Source organism: Chelmon rostratus, chromosome 19 (genome assembly GCF_017976325.1).
Source record: "Chelmon rostratus isolate fCheRos1 chromosome 19, fCheRos1.pri, whole genome shotgun sequence".
Taxonomy (NCBI): domain Eukaryota; kingdom Metazoa; phylum Chordata; class Actinopteri; order Chaetodontiformes; family Chaetodontidae; genus Chelmon; species Chelmon rostratus.
The window spans coordinates 20476308-20489267 of NC_055676.1; the positions used below are offsets into that span (position 1 = coordinate 20476308).

General features: G+C 42.2%; 1 protein-coding gene across 1 annotated transcript in view; it reads left to right on the forward strand.

Annotated features, from left to right (window-relative positions):
• Positions 1-1025: 1025 nt before the first annotated feature.
• Positions 1026-12960, forward strand: part of LOC121623068 (calcium/calmodulin-dependent protein kinase type II subunit beta) — a 45826-nt gene continuing 33891 nt past the window's right edge. Inside the window, exons 1-5 of the mRNA XM_041960206.1 lie at positions 1026-1087; positions 6026-6120; positions 7564-7623; positions 8159-8213; positions 8752-8817. Of these exons, the coding sequence (XP_041816140.1) occupies positions 1026-1087; positions 6026-6120; positions 7564-7623; positions 8159-8213; positions 8752-8817 (338 nt within the window). The remainder of the gene's footprint in view (positions 1088-6025; positions 6121-7563; positions 7624-8158; positions 8214-8751; positions 8818-12960) is intronic.

Here is a 12960-nt window from a genome sequence, read left to right on the forward strand (position 1 = left end):
TGAGGTTTATGTCTGTTGATTGATGTATGATCGGGAGTCTGCAGTATTTCGTTTGTTGTGTTTTGGGTTTGAGCGTTTAATTTTGAAAATTTGCCAGATTCCCTATACGGTTTGTCTCTGACTTCCTGTCTAGCTCAATCTGTTCTGTGCAGATTGACGTGCCGTCGGTCAATAAGATACAGACCAGAGCAGAGAGACGCAGTTGCATGCATTTTTGATCTTGTCATCTAACCATCGCCAAGAAAGTCAGAAAGCTTATTTCCCAAAATGTCAATCTAGTCCTTTAAAGGCTGGTGTGACTGGCCGTTAAATCTCACTGGTTCTTGTTTATATCACGCTCACAGGGTCCATATTTCAAAATAAAGTTGTGTTTAGTCATAGAAGGGTTGATAATCAAGCTGTTCTGTTTGGGGCAACAGTATTCACAGAGGACAGGAGGTGTGGGGGGGTCAGTGGGGGCCACCGTGAAAATGTTTGCCCTGGGGATTGCCTGACAGGTTAATCCGGCCCTGCCAAAATGAAATTAATGTATTTTTGTTTTGTCCAACACGTTCACTGAACTGCGCCAAGAGGAAATGCATTAAACTTCCTTCCTTCTTCAAGAAAGCCTATAAATAAATAGGTTGAGAGCGGCGGCCCCGTGAAGCTTAAGTGATGTAATTTCATCACCGGCTGCAGGCTTCTCCCCCCCCCCCCATTCCTCAATCAGCGCACTCTCAGACTGTGATTTCACTTTTTCTTTATTTCTTTTCCTTTTTTTCTACCTGAGGAACACGTCATGTGGTGAGCTCACATTCCAGTTTGTGTGGTATTTAAAGAGTCCGTCCTCTCCGCCCGGCACAGCGGAGAACCATCAGCCGTCCGCCGGGCCGTGCGTGCGCGTGCGTGTGTGTGTGTGTGTGCGCCGGGCTGCAGCCGAACCGTCCGGAGGTCTGAGGTGGGCGGAGACTGAGCCCGAGGTCCTCCCGTCCGCAGCGACGCACCGTGCATTCCGGACTCCCGCACCCGTCCGAGGAGGAAACATCATGGCAACGACTACTTGCACACGTTTCACAGATGAATACCAGCTGTACGAGGAGCTTGGCAAGTAAGCCGCTGTTATATTCCGCTTTTCCGAGTCTCCTGCCTGCATGCAGCCTGACCCTGTCCTACCCGTACCCAGTATGAGAGATGGAGGTCTGCACATCTGCGGTGATGGATGCAGCTCCGTCCCTTCAAAACAAAACGCACGCTGCTCCGGAGCGCTCCTGCATCTAAACTAAAAGATAATCCTGAGAATTGCTCAGTGAATGGCTTTTTTCTTTTCACTTTAACACCATCAGGCTTGTTCACGCGCAGGGGGCTGCAGTTCGATTCTGCATGAAGATGGACTGCACGAGCCCAGGAGCGCTTCTGGGTGCCCCCCCTCCTCCCCTCTCTGCCCAGAGACTAATTAGGGACAAACAGGCCTAATATGAGGGAAAAGCTGATGTGTCAGAATTAAGCTCCCTCATCATCAGATGGCTTTAATCACAGTGGCACACAGCTTAAGTAGAGAAGTGACAGAATAATGCTGCTGCGGCTGCTGCCCTTCAGCTCCTGCTAATCTTAACGAGGTGTGTCCTGAAAGAAAAGAAAAGAAGCCAAGAGGTTGAGGATGTTTGGCCCCTGACAGGACGCAGACAAATTGAGAGAGACTGGAGAGGCTGCGGGTGACACAGTGGGTAGATGCAAAGTGGACTCAGTGTCTCTGTCAGGTTGTGCGTGGGTAGAGAGGATCTCTCTGCAATGTTTGCCTCACAGGAACATTTATTCCACAGCACTGGAGGGGGAAAAAAAGCAAGTTCAGTGCTGTGGATGGTGTGTCGGTGCTTTATTTTGCAGACTGCTGCGGGGATCTCCGGCCATGTGTGTGGGACGTGATAAGTTAAAGACAATAGAGATGCTGGAGTAGCAGCAGCTGCCCTCACTGATAACAGAGCTTCATTGCTGTTTTGCTGCTGTTGTCACTTTTTGTCATGTGCTGGGTTTCTTTGTGTGTGTGTGTGTGTGTGTGTTCTCCAGTTCCAGCTTTTTTGCTGCTTGGGTTAGATATTTTACTTTAAATTATTAAGGGACATCTTACAAAGAGGACTGATTTACCATTTTAATGATGGACAGTTAAAATCTACCTGTAACTGATTTTTTGGCCACTTGGGGGCAGCAGAAACAGGCTGTGAACGGAACATTGAACTATCATCACCTTTTAAGTTTAGGTGGCCAACAGGAAATGAGCAAATAGCAACTTATTTTCACATCCAGCAGTGACTGATCAACATGATCATGAGTTTGGAGCCGTGCTTGTGTCCACATGAAAAATTTAGTTAAATTTTCACTCACTTTTACCTCTGTTTTTGGTCCTCACCAGCTCCGGAGGGGAATATCTGGCTCTTTATCTGATCAATGCCCCAGTATGTCCATCAGCTAGTCTCTAACTGCATCTGTCTGTTGTTTGCTGCTGAGCAGGTAGTTTAAAGTGGCTTTTTACAGCTTTTTCTCTGAAAACAGCTTCCTGTTGCAGCCAAAAACAATGTGAGGGTGAACCAGGTCACTGTAGTTGTGGTCAGACTGATAAACAATGAGCTGAAACTCACTAAACTCATGTCCCATCTCCATTTCAGACACAGCTCTCAGCTTTGCTCTGCGGAGAATACGCACAGAGTCTATTTTTGATGGCCGATGCATCAATCTGCACAGAGCAGATCCTACCAGACAGGAAGTCAGACACAGGAACAGTGTAGTGAATCTGGTAAATGTTCAAAATAAAATGCACCCCGCAGACAGCCGATCGTACATCAACAATAAAAACAATTAAAAACGACAAAAAAGAAAACATTTAACTACGAAGCCCACATACCCAAATATGCAGACAAAATGACCAAATCAGCAAAGTCAACAACAACAAGTTAACAACATAAAGCAGGCAAAACGCTCTGCTTCTACAATGCGCCCGGTGAGGTTTTGGAATAAAAACATCAACGCAGGTAGCGTAAAGATGACCCCACCGCACGATACCTGCTCAGCAGCAAACAGCAGACAGGCACAGAGGCACACTGAACTACTCAGAACATTTTAATATTCATTTTTTCTTTGTTGTTCAATTAATCAACTAATCACTTCAGCACCAACCTGCTCATCAAATCTGAGTCCTTTAAATGCTGTATTGAATATTCATATATTGACTTAATAATTATAATTTGTCTTAACTCACAGTTCACTTGTTGGCTTTTACTTGATCTTTCAACCACATGTCACAGCCTTCATCAGCAGATGGAGTTTGCTAAGCTGAGATCATGAGCTGCAGCATGAAGCTCCAGTAAAAGCCAGGAAGTGGACTTTGAGTTTAGGGTATTAGTTAATGATGCTATTTTTCATAATTTCAAGGTCAAAGAAAAACCTTTTAATTCTTAGGTTTCTCCAGATATATGACATATTTGCTTTTTGGCTAAATGGTTAAAACTGGAGAATTTAAAAGATTGGATTGAAGGTTTGTTGCATGCTGAGTTTAACAAATCTAGGTCTTGGACCCGGATCCAGCCCTCCCCCTGACTCCCACCTGCCCTGCAGGTAACCTGTCATGTTGAAGCGCCGCTGCCTTTTCTAGTACACGGCCGGAGTGTCAGCGAGTGTCATGCTTACTCACCCTGTCTCCTCATAATGTATGCATGCTGGAGAGCTTGTGAGAGAGGCAGGGGCTCTGAGGGTTTCATTGCGTAACAATACTGAGGTGAGATAAAATTAGCTCTGAGAAGTGACAGAGGTGGTTATTTCTGTTTGTCTCCATTGGGTTTGATGAGCAAATGTGGCCCTAAAAACTCCAGCACACACACACTTACAGTAGTTATCCTGAGAAAGCTGCTTTTCCTCCTCTAATTCTTGACTTTTGATGCCACTCACGTCGCTTCATGGAGTAAAGAAGCCTGTAAGCATGGCTTCTGTTTCAGGGTGAATATAGACGGATCCACTCTCACATGTGGTCGTTGCTATTAACATTATTCAGTCTTTAAAGAAGGTTAGAGAAATGTCAAGTACCTCATAATTACAGCATGCGTGTAATTTTTAAAATTACCAACTTCAGGCCAACATTGGAATGAAAGCAATCATTTTTGACACAGGTCATCAAATTGTGACCCTGCTGCATTCGTGTTGGGAATTGTGGCTCTTTTTAGAGAGCTAGATTATTTGGCTTATCTCAGCAATAAGAGTCGGCTTTTTCAGCTCCTCAACAGCTCTTGATGTAGTGTCACTTATGGCTTTTATAATTCAGCCAAATTTAGTGTTGTTTTGACACATGTGCACATATAGTACTTCAATTATTTAATGAAATTATACTAAACCTTATAATTTCCAGAATACCAACATTTTACATCCTATATCGACCTTAAAAAGCCTAATGTAAACAAAATGATATTGCACAAGTGTGTTTTTATTATTATTGAATATGTATGTTTGCATGTTTGTGACTGACACAACATACAAAAGTGTTACCATGATTGATTTGAAATGTTATTACCAAAATTTATCTCAGTCTTTTTAAACAAATCAGTTATAGGATCACTGTCTTTTTTCTGTCTTGTATCAATTCTCAAAAAAACGAGATTGAAATAAGTCGGCTCTCAGTGCTTACTTAAAACAGCCGACTCGTTCACGCTACGCTGCACCTGGAAACTGAACAAAAATATGCAGGATGTGAGTATTATCAGGTCTTTCTTTCACCTGCTTTAAAGACAGAATAACATTAATGCCATCAGCCACTTATACAAAGTAATGTTACCTCGTTACCTCATTTGATGTCAAGAGAAGGGACAAAACGAAAAGGGAAAAGAAAACATTTGCAACCAGCGACAAGTCAACAGACTGGGCTAACAGATGCTAGCTGCTGCTAGCTTAATGTTAATATGCAAGTCAAGCGCTCTGTTGTTTAATCACATAGACAACTCTGTTTTAAAATCCTTCAGTTTAAAGGATTTTGGCAAAGGGATTTGTTTTGCTCCACTTAGTTTCAAATAAGTTGCTAACCTTAACTGTAGTAGCTAACTTCAGTAGGTAACTACATTAGTTAACTGTTGTAGCTGACTACAGTAGCTAACTGTAGTAGCTAACAACAGTAGCTAAATGCAGTAGTTAACTGTAGTAGCAAACTGCAGTAGCTAACTGTAGTAGCTAACAACAGTAGCTAACTGCAGTAGATAACATCAGTAGCTAACTGTAGTAGCTACCTGCAGTAACTAACTGTAGTAGCTACCTGCAGTAACTAACTGTAGTAGCTAACTGTAGACATTAACTGCAGTAGTGAACTGTAGTAGTAGTTAACTGATGTAGCTAGCTATAGTAGCTAGCTGTAGTAGCTAACTGCAATTGCTAGCTGTAGTAACTAACTATAGTTGCTAACTACAGTAGCGACTATAGTAGCTAACTACAGCAGCTAACATTAAACCCAGCAGCAATTCCTCAATAGCTTATGATTTAAACCATTAACTTGAGGATTTCTAACATTGTAATCAGAAGAAATCAATTCAGTCAATTAACACAAATATGAAACACGTGATGCTGTAAAAAAGATGTTTGGTCTGTTCTCGGTTGGTTTATTGTTGGCACACTGAGCAGAATGTGATCAAAATATGGTGACTTAAAAGTGGAAGTTGAAGTATTCATGAAGCAGAGAGCTTTTACTTTATTTTAATTTCACTGAAAAGTTTAAGGTTTTGTTTTAATAAGCTGTGTTTTTGTTCTATAGCTATAACTTTTCTGCTTAAACAGTGACATTAAGGTGTTATATGTGGGTTTACATGTGAGGTGCCTCCGCAGTGATGCTTGTCCACTTCCCTCCAAAACCTGGATTTGTGTAGGCCTGCATCAGGCATTCAGATCAGGGTGTTTGAAAACAGAGAGGAGTCCAGGACAACTGTGAGGTCAATCCGATAGCTGTGATGCCGCTTTGATGCTGACAAAGCTTATATGGCAGCTGACCCGTCTCCTCTTTCTGTCTCCTGTCTTTGTTTCCCAGGGGGGCCTTTTCAGTGGTGCGCCGCTGTGTCAAACTCTGCACAGGCCAAGAGTACGCCGCCAAAATTATCAACACCAAAAAACTCTCGGCCAGAGGTGAGAGAAAGAAGGAAAAGAAAGACATTAACAGATCTGCTGTAACATGGCTGCATGTGTGTTTTCTGGGGCTCATGAGGATATGAAGAAGCAGAGGCATCATGGGGGTTTTCATCATTATGTGTGTGTGTGTGTCTCAGATCTGAAAGCTCACATTAGCATATTTTAGCAAGTGTTTGATTCCAGTGTGTGAAGCCTCCACGTCTGTTCCCCTGAGAGAGGCAGATGATGATTTCAGTCAGATGCACCGTCGAATCCACGTTTTCAGGAAGGACGACAGAAATTGTCGTTTTTTCCAAATAAAACGTTTCAGATTCTAACAGGAGAAAATCGCGAGCCTGTGCTCCGCTTTCATGCTCTACTACAGACTGTTCTGATGCTCGTGACAGAAGATGCAGATAGTGTCCCTTTAAGGGTTATTTGTAGTGTTTCAGAAATGATGTCACTGTCGGATGAACTGCGATGAAGTAACGTCCTGTGTTTGATGTCATATTTGAAATCATCTAAAACAAGCAAGAATGCTGTAAGTACAGTCGGACTGTGGTGGCATCAGTCTCGTGTCACCTTTACTCATTAGCTTGTCTCTTACATTCAGGTGTCTCTGTTTTGTCCTGTAGTCAAACATCACACAACATCTTTAGTTTTGACATGACTGACACATCTGTCACTTCAAATTCACTTCTCAGGATGACTCTCTTCTTTCCTCCTCTTCTTTTCTTCCTTCCCTCCATATTACCCTTCCCTCTGTTCTTCTCTCCTCTTCCCTCATCTCCTTTGCTCAGCTCATCTCTTCCACCCTCTTTTCTCATCTCCTTGTTTTGTTTCCTCTCCTCTCCTCCTGTTTCGTCTCTTCTCCTCTTGTTTCCTTTCTTTTCTCCTTTCTGCTCATTTCCTCTCTTGTGTCCTTGTCCCTCTCCTCTTGCTACCTCTCTCCTCTTGTGTCCTCTCTCCTTTCCACTCTCTTTGTCTCCTTTCCGCTTGTCTCCTTTCCCTTTCATTCCCTCTCTTTTGCACCTTGTTTCCTCTCCTCTCTCTTAACCTCCTCATGTTTATTCTTCTCCTCTTCCTCTTCTCCCTATTTCCTCTCACGTTTCCTACTCTCCTCTCTTCTCCACTATTTGGAATGAGGGGTTAAATGAGCATCTGGGACAGATGTCACCCTCAGGCCTTTCTCACAGATGTATGTAGGAAAGTCATTTGTGTGTGTGTGTGTGTGTGTGTGTGTGTGTTATAACTCAATCAATGCCACTCACCTTGAGAAAAGTTAACTGTCCAAACTTAAATGAGGTTTTCATTATGATTCACTTGATTTCATTGAGCCTATAAAAAAATAAAGCGATCATCAGTGTCCTCTCGTCATGTCCACCGGTTTGCATTTAGACTCGAGCTTCTTCTTCTTCTTCTTTCTGAGATGTTGTTGTAAAGCTGTAGTTTGTCTCGTAGACCATCAGAAGCTGGAGAGAGAAGCCAGGATCTGCAGATTGCTCAAGCACTCCAACATTGGTAAGACACAGTTTTTTAAGTGTTTCCCATTTGAAACCATAAAGTCACATTAGGTTTGGGTTAATTAGATGAATGAGTAGTGGTTTGTTCAATAAAAGGCAGCGACAAACAGATTTAAGAGAACTGAGAGACGGAGCAGAACTCGTTTTCTTTGGGCTTTGAAGCTTCTCATATGTGCGATTTGATACTTTTCTTTGTTGTGCTGCAGTAAATTGAATACGTTTGGGTTTTGGACTGTTGATCAGTCCAAACAAGACATTTAATGATGATACCTCTGTTGAAAATTCTAAAGGATGCTTTTTCATTTTAAAGACTAAACAATTAATTGATTATTTTTGAATTAATTGGTGATTTTGGTCTGTTCATGGGGTTTGTTGACAGTGACAATATTAATAAAATATGCGCAATGTCGCAAATGCTAGTTGAAGATGAAAAGAAGATGAAGTAAACCTGTGCCTTAGATCATTCCTAATCAGATCACATCAGATTATTTCGACACCTCAGTTTCTGCCTCTTTCACTTTGCCTTCCTGCAGTTCGTCTCCATGACAGTATCTCAGAGGAGGGCTTCCACTATCTCCTTTTTGACCTGTGAGTTGCTTTGTTTCCTCCTCCTTTCCTCCTCCCTGCCTCTTTTTCATCTCTTTCTCTGCCATGCTGTGCTCCTCTCCCTCCTCTCCCTCCCTCTCCCCTGGTGCTTCATTTTCCACCACTCCCTTCCTTCAGTCCTCGCCGCCTCTGTCTCCTCTAAGCTTCCTCTCTTTCTGTCTTCCCTCTGCATTCTCTTCATTCCTTCTCTTCTTCTTCTCTCCTCATCCCCTCCTCGTTTCCAAGGCAGTTCCCCCCATTACATAACAGTTCTCCCCTCCTCCCCTCCTCCATCCTTGCGGCTTCCACTTTAGCGCACACACACAGATACAGATACACTCCCCCGCACTGGAGCCAGTCTCCATGGCAACCCAGTCCGAGTGAATCCTGCAGCCGGGGTTTCCCCCTAATGAGGACATCCCCCTCCTGTCTCTCTCTGTGTGTGTGTGTGTGTGTGTGTGTGTGTGTGTGTGTGTGTGCTGCCTGAGAGAATGAACGTATATAATTTGGCGTTTTTAACCTTCGTCTTTACATTTCTTAGGGTGACAGGAGGGGAGCTGTTCGAGGATATTGTGGCTAGAGAGTACTACAGTGAAGCAGATGCCAGGTAAACACCCAATGATTCTCTATGGCCTCTCCCTCTTCTCTTCTTCATCCCCTCCATGTGTCAGTCCTCCAGCCTCTGCAGTCCTCCAGCAGCCCTGCGAGTTTCGGCTCCTCTCATTAGCGCATACAGACAATTTTGACACATTGTTTTGCTAGCGTTACAGGCTCTAGTCCTGATGGATAATACCTCTGCACAGTTTTCTGTGAACCGAATTGCAATCGAGGTCGAGGAGTTTTCTCCAGAGTCAGAATTTACAGACAGATGGAAACATACACATGCACTAAATGCCCACGCTGTAACCCCCTCAGGAGGTAGACTTAAATCAATTTGACTGTGGAGGCGGTTTGTGGAGGCGAGAGAGAGAAGAAAGGAAGGGGACTGAAACATTAAAAGGAGGAGAGAAAGAGATAGAATTAGAGATGGAGTTAAAGCTGATTTTTCCTCCAGATGTGTTTGATCCTTCTAAATATCTTTATCTCTCACTCCTCGTCCCATCTCTGTCTTCTTTATGACTCTGATTCTTTCATCAAAAAGACATCGGAGCAAAGGTTATTTACTGGTTGGTAAGGACACACGGTAACCGCCAGACTTCAAGAGGAGGCAGATTTTGTTTTGTGAGTCTACACACTGTGATTAGTGAACGCAAAATCTAATGCAACTAATACAAAATCATAAAATTACATCATGAAGTTAAACAAGGTCTTAGTTTACACATTCACTTATTGCAAACAAAATGAACGGTGTTGTGTTTTTTTCAGTGCTTTTATCTGTTTCAATTACTCACATTATAATTTACTGCAGAAGAAAAAGTCCAGTACATAATGATTAATGAAAGTATGACATTTAGTATATTAGATGTTGGCACTAGCACTAGTATTCAGGGTTTAATTCCTTAAGATTGTCATATTTGAAAAATACCATATCCATATTGCAAATGCAGAATTGAGGTGTGCAGTTATAGTTTACTATGAAGGACAACATAGCTACTGCAATTCCTGGGAAAAATGCTACCGCTAGCTGCAATTAGCTGCACGATACAAAATGCACACTTTGTATCATTATGTACAGTTATAGTAGAAAATGTGCATCAACCGTCAAATTTTAATTCAGCAAACAAGTTTCTGTTATAGCTGATATATGGATATATGTCATGTGATGTATAGTCATTTTTAAAATTTGATGTAATAAAAACTTCAAAACACAACAAATCATAAAACAAACTTTTGCATCATTCATGAAACCAGCTTTAAACACAGTGTAAGCGTGAGCTGTCTTACACTAAAGCAGACATTTCTTCTCACCATCATATCATAATTATCCTTTTTACGACTGCAGTACGTTGAACTGTGAGATAGTGGTAGAACTCAAGCAGTAGTTTCATGTGGTACCGTGTTGGTGTCCAACAAGGGTCTATTCTTGGTCCTCTTCTTTTCATTATTAACAGAAACATTATCATTTCTTCCATTCCACATGGTATATACATTTTTATGCGAATGATACCATTTTGCATACCATGGCTCTTCTCTTAATGTTGTCATTGCTTTAAATACCAACAATGCAAAATATATACTATTTTCAAGGTCATTGAAGAGTATCTTGCTTACAGCGATCTATTTATTATGAGACATCTTATATTTGTCACTTTACCGATGCTAATGCATTGCAAACTCAAAACCTGATTACGTGATAAAGTTTAACGAAATCCACCAACATGGGTGATTTTCAGGATTAACACTTACGTGAACTAGCCTGTTATCAATTAATAGGCTATAAATGCTACTTCGGCATTAATTAGGTATTAATTAGTCAACCAGGACTGCCTGTATTCACACCAGTGCTTCCATACTGAATTTCCAGTTTAAATGTAGGGAACATATGCAGCCATATGATGGCATATAAGAGCCCTGATAATTACCTCAGAGTGACCATTTTTTTCCTTCCTATTCTTTAGATTTACTCTCCCTATTTTTTTCTTTTCTGCCCTCTCATCTGCCTTCATTCTTCCTGTTGTTTGCAGAAATTGTGTGTCTGTGTGTGTGTCACTCTATGTGTTTGTGTGTGGGTGTGTGATTAGCATGGCTTGATTACTGTCCAACAGTATCTCACTGACAGTTTTCTCTCCATACACCATCTGCACACAGAACCGCTCCATCCCTCCCTTCTTTCTCCACCCTGTTACAGGGTAGGTTCACCCAAAAACCAACAAAAACATATTTCTCGCTTAACCACCAGTGTCATCCAGCCATGAGGACAATTTTGGTGTCACATTTTGAGATATCTGTTCCTTATACTGTCTATCTACTTCAGACTCAGTACAGTGTAGGAGAATGGGATTTTGTTTGTGGGCCTCACAGAACTGGTCCACCACTTTGGTCCAGACTGAAATGTCTCAACAAGCATCTGATGGATTGCTGTTAAAATTTCTACAGACCTTCATGGTCCACAGAAGATGAATCCTTCTTACTTTGCTAATCCTTAGATTTTTTTCTCTAGTTCCCCCAGCAGGTCAGATTCGTCACATATTCTGTGAGATACTGTAGCTTGACATCTACTTGCTGGATTGGCCCCTGTGTTTGATACAGTCATTGTACTGAGATGATTTATCCTAATGACTTGTTGATTCCCTGAGAAACATTTCAACAACTATTGGATGGATTGCCATGAAATTTGGTTCAGACATTCTTGTTCTGCTCAGGATAATAACTCTGATGGTTTATTACTAAATACCTGCAAAACTAATGACATTCCCATCAGCCTCTGCTCTGCTTTGTGTTTAGTGCTAATTAGAAAAAGCTAACATGCTAACATGCTACACTAAGATTGCAGACATGGTACACTTATAACATCGTCACTGGTAGCATGCTGATGTTTAGCTCAAAGCAAGTCTATGCACAGCTTCACAAAGGTGCACACATGGCTGCAGACTCTTTATCGGCGCTGTCATGTAGCATTGTGTCGCTTGATGTACAACAATCGATGGCACACACAGACAGAAGTGCTGTCGCCAAGTGCTTGATCATGGGGGAATCGAATTGAATTGAAGTAGTAGTAGTAGTAGGAATGTGAAGATCCAGGGGGTGAGTCCAGTTGTACTGCTGGCTTTCTGTAAGAGGGAAGTGGTCGTGACGTGTACGAGTCAACCTGCGATGACTCTGCTGGCTTATATGAAAAACAGTGAGTGTTCAGTGAGACATTTAGCCATGTTTAATCTTTTAATGCTGTGAAGTGAAAATCCATGCACCTCCAGTGTATTTGGGTGCTGGCAGAAATCTCAGAGACAGATATCTCAAATGCTGGAAAAATACAATCTAAACTATCTGCATAACAAGTTTGTTGTCAGGAAATATGTTTTTTTGTCATTTTGGTGGACTGACTACACAATCTTTCTCACGTACCTGTTCCTAAAAACAAACGCCTCCTGTCAGATGCTCCCCTACTCCCTGTTCTTCTCTGTATTACCGTCTATATGATTCGTTTCCTTTCTGTGTTCCCTCCTTTATCTTCTCCTCACCCTGTTGTTTTGTCTCCACAGTCACTGTATCCATCAGATTCTAGACAGTGTGTCTTACACCCACCAACATGACATAGTGCACAGGGACCTCAAGGTGTGTGTGTGTCTCATTGCCCTGCACCCTCTGTACAAGGGTTTCTCTTTACATGCTTGTGTTTTATTGCTATTTCTTTAATTTCTGCCTGTGATTTAAAGCGACTTGCCTGTGCCTGCTGTCTGTCAGTCTGCCTCTTTTTGCGTGTCTGCCTGTCTTCAGGTTTTGCTTTTGGGACTCTTGTTGCACTATTTTAGACGGTCTGAACTAGAATTGTGATTTCCTGTGGGTCCTAGCAGACCGAGCACCATGCTCTGGGAGAGAGCGAGAGAGTGTGAGTGAGTGAGTAAGCATGAAAGAGAGAGAAAGTGAAAGAGAGTGGAGTTCAGTGGAGTAACAGCAGAGCAGAGTCTACTTCAGACACTTGGAAACCTGCTAAAATGTTTCGTCAGAGGCGGTGTTACTGCCGTTTCTGAATAAATTACACAGGAGAATGTGCAGGTTAGACACAGTGCCTCCCACATAGAGCTGCAGCTCACTCCCACACTGCCTGACTAATGTTTGGCCCTTTCTTTAAAACAGAAAATAGCAAACTGCG